Source organism: Otolemur garnettii, unplaced genomic scaffold (assembly GCF_000181295.1).
Source record: "Otolemur garnettii isolate 467f Iridium unplaced genomic scaffold, OtoGar3 scaffold00007, whole genome shotgun sequence".
Taxonomy (NCBI): Eukaryota; Metazoa; Chordata; class Mammalia; order Primates; family Galagidae; genus Otolemur; species Otolemur garnettii.
The window spans coordinates 10,196,313-10,205,531 of NW_003852402.1; the positions used below are offsets into that span (position 1 = coordinate 10,196,313).

Below are 9,219 nucleotides of genomic sequence, written 5' to 3' on the forward strand. Positions count from 1 at the left end.
CCAGCCTTTGTTCCTCCTGTCCAAGCAGCCCCTCTCCACACATCTGTTACGGTCTCACCTGGTGTCCATGCCTTCTGACTATAGGGTCCAACCCTCCTCTGAGACAGTGTCATCATCTCACAGTAAGGCCTGGGTGAGGCCTAGACCCTTTTATGTACTAGCCCTCCCGGCCTTAGGCCTGAGCCTTTAAAATGCGTTTAGCATTTTGTTTGAAAATAATTAGACTCACAGGAAGCCCAGAGCTTTTTTTTTTTTTTTTTGAGACAGAGGCTCAAGCTGTCCCCCTGGGAGTGCTGTGCTATTACAGCTCACAGCAACCTCCAACTCCTGGGCTCAAGCGAGTCTCCTGCCTCAGCCTCCCAAGTAGCTGGGACCACAAGCGCCTGCCACAACGCCCGGCTATTTTTTTTGGTTGCAGCCTTCATTGTTGTTTGGCGGGCCTGGGCTGGATTCGAACCCACCACCTTAGGTGTATGTGGCTGGAGCCTTAGCCACTTGAGCCACAGGTGCCCAGCCAAAGCCCAGAGCTTTTTAAGAGCTTAGGAAATATTTGAGACCTGAAGGAAAAAATGTATTGGCTCCAAAATATTAAAACTGCAAAGCTGAAATAAATGTTTACTGTACTTAAAATTAATGAAAGATTTACTTGAGTAGTCATAAACGTCATTACATTTGAAAACAACTTTGTAAATTCATTTTTTGTACTTTAAAAGTATTTCCAAGTATTCCTAGAGGTCAGTCAGTCCTGAATTAGATCCCAGTAGCCAAAGAATGACCAAAAGTATTAAAATAATTTGAAAAGTAAATATATATTTAATGTAGGATGTAGAGGCCAGGCACAGTGGCTCTTGCCTATAATCCTAGCACTCTGGGAGGCTGAGGCGGGTGGATTATTGATCTTATGAGTTTGAGACTAGCCTGTGCAAGAGCAAGACCCCTATCTCTACGAAATATAGTAAAAAAAAAGAACAACAAAAATACCCTAGCCAGGCATTGTGGTGGGTGCCTATAGTCCCAGCTACTTGGGAGACTGAGGCAAGAGGATCACTTGAGCCCAAGAGTTTGAGGTTGCTGTGAGCTATGATAATGCTACAACACTCTACCCAGGGTGATAGACTGTCTCATAAAAAAAGTAATAATAAAACACGATATATGATGTAGTGGGTGGCACTTGTGGCTCAGTGAGTAGGGCACTGGCCCCATATACTGAGGGTAGTAGGTTCGAACCCAGCCCTGGCCAAAATGCAACAAAAATAGCTGGGCTTTGGGGTGGGTGCCTGTAGTCCCAGCTACTCAGGAGGCTGAGGTAAGAGAATCACCAAAGCCCAAGAGCTGGAGGTTGTTGTGAACTGTGACACCACCACACTCTACCGAGGGCGACACAGTGAGGCTCTATCTCAAAAAAAAAAAAAAATGATGTGGGTGGACTTTATTGTTTTCTATGAAATGCCTAAGGCCTGTGTATCAGCAGGGTTTGTGCCTTTAAGTAACAGAAAACTCAAAGAAAACTGCTTTAAAATTAAGGAAAACTGGCTTAGCGCCTGTGGCTCAAGTGGCTAAGGCGCCAGCCACATACACCTAAGGTGGTGGGTTCGAATCCAGCCCGGGCCCGCCAAAACAATGATGGCTGCAACCAAAAAATAGCCAGCCATTGTGGCGGGTGCCTATGGTCCTAGCTACTTGGGAGGCTGGGGCAGGAGACTCACTTGAGCCCAGGAGTTGGAGGTTGCTGTTAGCTGTGATGCTACAGCACTCTACCCAGGGGGATAGCTTGAGGCTCTGTCTCTAAAAAAATAAAAAAATAAAATAAAATTAAATTAAGAAAAACTCATTTTTTTTTACTATAATGAGACGTCTGGAGCTAGGTGGTTTCCATAGCAGGTTAATACAGTGGCTCCGTGAAATAATCAAAGATCTAGGTTCTTGTGTAATCCTGGATTGTGGCCATCCTTGCTGTTAGGCGATACAAACTGAAGAATTTGGGGCACACTGTCTTAACATTTGTAACATATTCTCAAATGGTTCAGTTAAAAAATAGTCTACAGCCAGGGGAGGTGGATCAGACTTGTAATCTGAGCACTCTAGGGGGCTGAGGTGGAGGATGGAAATGGATTAGGGTCAGCAGTTTGAGACTAGCATGAGCAACAGCAAGAGCAAGACCTCATCTCTACTAAAAATAAACATACAGGCTTGGCACCTGTGGCTCAAGTGGCTAAGATGCCGGCCACATACACCTGAGCTGGCAGGTTCAAATCCAGCCCAGGCCCACCAAACAACAATGACAGCTGCAATCAAAAAATAGCCGGGCATTATGGTGGGTACCTGTAGTCCCAGCTACTTGGGAGGCTGAGGCAAGAGAATCGCTTGAGCCCAGAAGTTGGAGGTTGCTATGAGCTGCGATGCCATGGCACTCTACCCAGGGTGACAGCTGGAGGCTCTGTCTCAAAAAAATCTAAAAAATAAAAAAATAAAACATATAAACAAACAAACAAAGTGTAGCCTGTAATCATAGCATGTTCGATGCTGAGGTGGGAGGGTTGCTTGAGGCCAGGAGCAACATAGTAAGATCTCATCTTTACAAAATAATTTTTAAAAATTAAAAAATGTAAACATATGAAGAACAATTAAGCAAACAGGATAAATACTAACTGGTGAAGCTAGGAGAAAGTTATAAGGATGTTCATTGTATCATTCTTCTACCTTTTCTGTTAATTTGAAACTTCTCAATTAAAAGTTGCAGGGGAACAACCCCAAGTTCTTCCCATATTTCTTTTCTTTTCTTTTTTTATTTTTGTCGAGACAGAGTTCTACCTTGTGCCCTGAGCAGAGTGCAGTGGCTTTGTAGCTCATTGCAAACTCAGACTCCAGCTGTGGGCATCCCGAAACTGCTGGGAATTAAAAGCTCATCTGGGTTTTTCCATTTTATTCATGAGTTGGGGTCTTACTCTCGCTCAGACAAGCCTCAAACTCCTGAGCTCAGCAATTCTCCCTCCTCAGCCTCTCAAAGCGCTGGGATTACAGGTGTGAGTCACCGAGCTCCGCATCTTCTTCCGGCATTTCTGTTCTGCCCCTTGCGGCAGGGTCGCAAAGCCGAGTCACACGCTGGGTCCCATACACTTCATAATTAGAATGGCTACAACAGCTTCCAGCACCACAAGCAAAGCCCACAAGATTGAGTCCCTCCCTTATGTCCTTATTTCTACTTTTCAAATTTTTATTTATTTATTTATTTATTTATTTATTTATTTTTTTGAGACAGAGCCTCAAGCTGTCCGCCTGGGTAGAGTGCTCTGGCATTACAGCTCACAGCAACCTCCAACTCCTGGGCTCAAGCGAGTCTTCTGCCTCGGCCTCCCAAGTAGCTGGGACCACAGGCGCCCGCCACAACGCCCGGCTATTTTTTGGTTGCAGCCGTCATTGTTGTTTGGCGGGTCCGGGCTGGGGATTCGAACCCGCCACCTTAGGTGTACGTGGCTGGCGCCTTAGCCGGTTGAGCTATAGGTGCCGAGCCTTTATTTATTTTTTGAGACAGAGTCTTACTTTGTCGCTCTCGGTAGAATGTTGTGGTGTCACAGCTCACAGCAACATCAAACTCTTGGGTTTGAGCGATTGTCTTGCCTCAGCCTCTCGAGTAGCTGGGACTACAGGTGCCTGCCACAATGCCCAGCTATTTTTTGTTGCAGTTGCCACTGCCGTTTTTTAGCTGGCTGGGGCAGGTTTGAACCCACCACCATGGTATATGGGGCCAGTGCCCTACCCACTGAGCCACAGGTGACACCTTTCAATTTTTTTTTGAGACAGAGCCTCAAGCTGTCACCCTGGGTAGAGTGCCATAGCATCACAGCTCATAGCAACCTCCAACTCCTGGGCTCAAGCGATTCTCCTGCCTCCGCCTCCCTAGTAACTGGGATCACAGGTACATGCCACAATGCCTGGCTATTTTTTGTTTGCAGCCGTCATTGTTGTTTGGCAGGCCCAGGCTGGAGGATTCGAACCCGTCAGCTCAGGTGTATGTGGCTGATGCCTTAGCCATTTGAGCCATAGGCGCCGAGCCTTTTGTTTTTTTTTAATTGACACAGAGTCTCACTTTTGTCATTCTTGGTAGAGTGCCATGGCGTCACAGCTCATAGCAACCTCAAACTCCTGGGCTCAAGCGATTCTCTTGCCTCAGACTCCCGAGTAGGTGGTACTACAGGGCCCACCACAATGCCTGGCTATTTTTTGGTTGAAGTTTGGCTGGGGCTGGGTCTGAACCTGCCACCTTCAGTATATGGGACCGACGCCCTACTCACTGAGCCACAGGAGCTGCCCAAAATGAGCTTTCTGTTGACAAGGAAGAGGTAGGGAATGGCTGTTCCCTCCCTAGTAGGGCCTGAGAGGCAAGCACTTCCTTATTGGTGAGGGGAATGAATAGAGGGTCACATGACTCAAGGTGGCCAATAGTTGTGTCCCATCCCCATGGGTACAGGTTTCCAAATGGACATGTGACCAAGCCAGGCCAATGAGAATCTTCCCTGGGATATTGGTGGGGTGAGAGGTGCTCATTGTTTGGTAGGCAGCAGAACTGAGAGAAACACCTGAAAGGTGCTGGATCACCTCATAGGGCAGCCAATAAACCCCCTTATGCCTGAGTCAGAGTAAGCTAAGTTTCTGTCACAACCATGTCTCCACGAATGCACTACATTTGCTCCTACTTCACAATGCAGCCAGGCTCTGTAAACAAAGCACTCCCTGGCTCAGTGCCTGTGGCTCAAGTGGCTAAGGCGCCAGTCACATATACCTAAGGTGGCAAGTTCGAATCCAGCCTGGGCCCACCAAACAACAATGACGGCTGCAGCTGCAACTAAAAAATAGCCGGGAGTTGTGGGGGGCACCTGTAGTCCCAACTACTTGGGAGGCTGAGGCAGGCGACTTGCTTGAACCCAGGAGCTGGAGGTTGCTGTGAGCTGTAATGCCATGGCACTCTACCCAGGGTGACAGCTTGAGGCTCTGTCTTAGAAAAAAAAAAAAAAAAAGAAAGAAAGAAGAAAGCATTCTTTCCAAGAAGACTCATACTGGAGAGGAATTCCCAAGCCTTGAAGTCCCACTCTTCACTTTACAAATGAGGAAACTGGAGCTGAGCTGGAAGGAGCATGTGCAAGCTCAAGTGACAAGTACATCACTGACAGACTTAGAGCATTCAGTACATCTCCCCACTCAGCTTCTCTAGGCTCTTCTGGGCTGCCCCTCTGCCAGCCCAGAACTGAGTGCTTACTCTGCAGGAATCAGGGCTACAGCAATGAGAGGAACACATGGCCCCAGTCTGGAGGGCCAGCAAGACAGACCTTCACTAGCAGTATCCCGGTTATAACAGATGCCTTAAAACATGTCTCACCTGAGCTCCCTGAGAGCAGAGGATGGGCGGACCTCATCCTCCACCTTCCTGTGTCCATCTTGGTGTCTCCAGAGAAGGGGCTATAGCCTCCTGGAATTAGCCAATACAAGTTCAAATCCTGCATAGGGTGACCACATCTTCCAGCTGTGTGCTTCTCAATAAGTTAACTTTTTTTTTCTAAGACAGTCTCACTTTGTCACCCTGGGTAGAGTGCTGTGGCATCCTCACAGCTCACAGCAACCTGAAACTCTTGAACTCAAGCAATCCTCTTGCCTCAGTTTTTCTATTTTTAGTAGAGACAGGGTCTCACTCTTACTCAGGCTGGTCTAGAACCCATGAGCTCAAGCACTCCCAGAGTGCTAGGATTACAGGCGTGAGCCACTGTGCCTGGCCTAACATCAAATTTCTGATCCTCGGCTCGGCACCTATAGCTCAACCAGCTAAGGCGCCAGCCACATACACCTAAGGTGGCGGGTTCGAATCCCCAGCCCGGACCCGCCAAAACAACGACAGCTGCAACCAAAAAAAAATAGCCAGGCGTTGTGGCGGGCGCCTGTGGTCCCAGCTACTTGGGAGGCGGAGGCAGGAGACTCGCTTGAGCCCAGGAGTTGGAGGTTGCTGTGAGCTGTAATGCCACGGCACTCTACCCAGGCGGACAGCTTGAGGCTCTGTCTCAAAAAAAAAAAAAAAAAATTTCTGATCCTCAGTTTCTCTAGTTGTAAAATAGAATAAGTATAGCCGGGCTTTGTGGCAGGCGCCAGTAGTCCCAGCTACTTGGGAGGCTGAGGCAAGAGAATCGCCTAAGCCCAGGAGTTGGAGGTTGCTGTGAGCTGTGATGCCAGGGCATTCTACCAAGGGCAATAAAGTGAGACTCTGTCTCTTAAAAAAAAAGAAAGAAAAAAAAAATAGAATAAGTAATACAAACTTGCTGGGCTTTCTAAGAGATGGAAACAAATCAGTGTACAAAGTGTTTTTGAGACAAAGTATTACTGCACACAGAGAACACTCTGGAACTGGGAACTGGGATGGGTCATTTCACGCAGAGAAAAGTATAGTAGACCAGTTCTAGGGAGAGCAGGCTCAGGCAGGGGCTCCTTATCCCTCCCTAGCCACAGACTTGAACACAAATGAACACTCCCACTCGCACTTTATTATGTACGGAAGGACTGGTTACAATAGGGGTAGAGGTGGTGGGGAAGACCCATCCCCTAACCCCATCATCACTGGCACACAATAAATAAATAAATAGCTGGGAGTGGGCATGGGAGAGAGGTGGCACAGCAAATACTGACCAAATGGAGGGACACCAAAGCCCACCTTCTAAGCTGTGGCCACCATCAACACTGGATGAATACCATGACCAGGAAAGGGTGGGAATGTGGGCCACAGAAGTCTCAGAGCCAATGAGTAGGCCACTGGATCACAATCCTTATGGAGGCAAGGTTTCTTCAGAACTTGGACCCTCATTTAATAACTAAAATCTGGACCCCTGGTTGGTTCAGTGGGACCCATATTATCAAGAGTTCACTGTTATCTTGGACTTCTGGATTGTTCTACTCAGCATCTGAGAGACGAATGGGTCATTATAACTTGGTGTCCTGATGGGTCCCCAAACCTAGGACATGTAAAAGTCATTATCACTTAGCCTGGTGACTGGCCCCTTAGAATCCAGCATGGATGAGTCACTATCACTTAGCCTTCAGACTTGTCTACTTAGAACAATAATAAATTGCAGTTACCTAGACCCACTAATTGGTCAACTGGAACCCAAGGGCCAGGACATGAGGGACAGGTAGAGTTCTAGAAGCCCCATGGAGAGAGGAGAGGATTAAGTGCTCGGGGTTGGGGTGAATCTTCAAGTTGGCATTAGGGCCCAAGTTTCAAGGAGTGGAGGTGATAGGATATAAGGCCACCTGGCTGGGTTAGGCCAAGATGAACCCATGGGGGACCAGCTCCTGGGATAGCAAAGAATGCCCAGCCACTGCTAGCAGGGGGTACAAGGACCCACAAACCTTCCCTGGGTCCTAGCCCCACCAGGGTGCAGAAAGTGAGGCCAGGGAGTCAGTGGCACTTAATGCGGCTCATGACTATCGCCTCCATGTACAGGTTCAGGGAATGGGGAACAGGGTGGGCCTGCAGCAGGTCAAATGGGCTCAGTCCTCCAACCCCTCCATCAAGTCCGCAATGCTCTCCACATAGTAATGGGGGACAAGGTCGTGTTGGCCAGCTGCCAGGTAGGCCTGGGCCTCTTCCAGGCAGGAGACACCCGTGAGCGTGAGCACAGTGGTCATGCCGCAGCGGTGGCCAAAGAGGATGTCGGTCTCCAAGCGGTCACCCACCATGAGCATGCGGGCAGGGTCTATGCTGAAGTGCTCTGTGATGCACTCGAACATATAGGGGCTGGGCTTGCCCACCACCAGGGCCTGGCGTCCCGAGGCTGTCTCCACCGCAGCGGCCAGGCTCCCAGTGCCTGCAGGGAAAGGGGAGACTTTGTCAGAAGGAGGGCAGCAGGGTCAGCAGAAGGCATGAAACTGGGATTCCAGAGAGCTTGGCACAGGGTGGAATGGGTCAGAAGGCCTCCTTCCCAGTCTTAGTGTAATGGTTAAGAGCACAGACTGTAATCAGACGCCTGCATCCAGACTCCACCTCCAGTATTCTTGGGCAGGCTAGTTAACATCTCTGTGCCACCGTTTTTCCATCTCTAATAAGTGCTATCAATGGACTTATCTCATGTGGGTACTGTAAGGATTTGATGAGCTTCTCCTTGTAAACAAAGCCTGGCTCAGTCAGTCCTGCCTGAGGGTCAATATTTTACTCTGCCAACTGTCTGCCTCTCAGCCTCAACCATTCAAGCTCTCTGAATTTCCCTGGACTTGCTGTAAAAGAGGGACCCAAGTAACACCTGCTTCCAAAGAGGTGCTGTGAGCACCACAGGGGCTAGCGCTTTGCAAATGGAAAAGTGCTTGTGGTCATTGCTACAAGAATCTGTGCATGTGGCAGCAGAAACTGGAGGGACCTTTTTGGAACATAGAGCACAGAAATGTTTGTACCTTTGACCCAGGCAGCCTCCCCCATGGGAGTGATAGCAAGAAGAGAATTCCAACTGGAGACAAACAGCTACATGCTTGAAGATGTCTGTGGGTACAGTAACTAGAAGCCAGAAGCTGGAACTCACCCAAGTTTCTCACAATAGGAGGGCTGTTTAGCCCTAGCCCAGTACCATCCTGCCCCCACAGTGAGTCCACTGTGCTCGTCTCACAGGCATGTCTTTGTGCTAGAACATTCTGCCTTCACACTAATGTATCTGAACAAAAGATGATGATAATCACCATTTACTAAGCACATTCTAAACTGCCAGGGCCATGCTGGGTGCTCACAGAAGACCCCTGTACAGATGAGAAAGGTGAGGCTCAGAGACAATGAGTCACTTGCCCAGGGTCACACAGCTTCACCAGTGGCAGCAAAAGGTCTGCATTTAGGCAGATCTGACCCAACTGTGTGCTGGGCTGGCTTATACTGATTTGGGAGTGCAGACTGTTTCTTTTTCAGGGATTTTATGGGCTGGTTGTTAAAGGAAGCTACTATTAAGGGTCAACTTATAAACTCTCAACTAAATGAATTATGTTTTAAAACATAAGTTCTGGCTCAGCGCCTATAGCTCAACCGGCTAAGGCGCCGGCCACATACACCTAAGGTGGTGGGTTCGAATCCCCAGCCCGGACCTGCCAAACAACAATGACGGCTGCAACCAAAAAAAAAATAGCCGGGCGTTGTGGCGGGCGCCTGTGGTCCCAGCTACTTGGGAGGCAGAGGCAGGAGACTCGCTTGAGCCCAGGAGTTGGAGG

The 9,219-nt window shown here is 48.7% G+C and overlaps 1 protein-coding gene across 2 annotated transcripts in view; it reads right to left on the reverse strand.

Moving 5' to 3' along the window:
- Positions 1-6,504: 6,504 nt before the first annotated feature.
- LOC100955391 (pyridoxal phosphate phosphatase) overlaps positions 6,505-9,219 on the reverse strand; it is a 24,430-nt gene continuing 21,715 nt past the window's right edge. For both annotated transcript variants that reach the window (XM_023509279.1, XM_012801211.2), the window contains one exon: positions 6,505-7,844. In XM_023509279.1, coding sequence (XP_023365047.1) covers positions 7,528-7,844 — 317 coding nt within the window. In that variant the 3' untranslated portion in view covers positions 6,505-7,527. The remainder of the gene's footprint in view (positions 7,845-9,219) is intronic.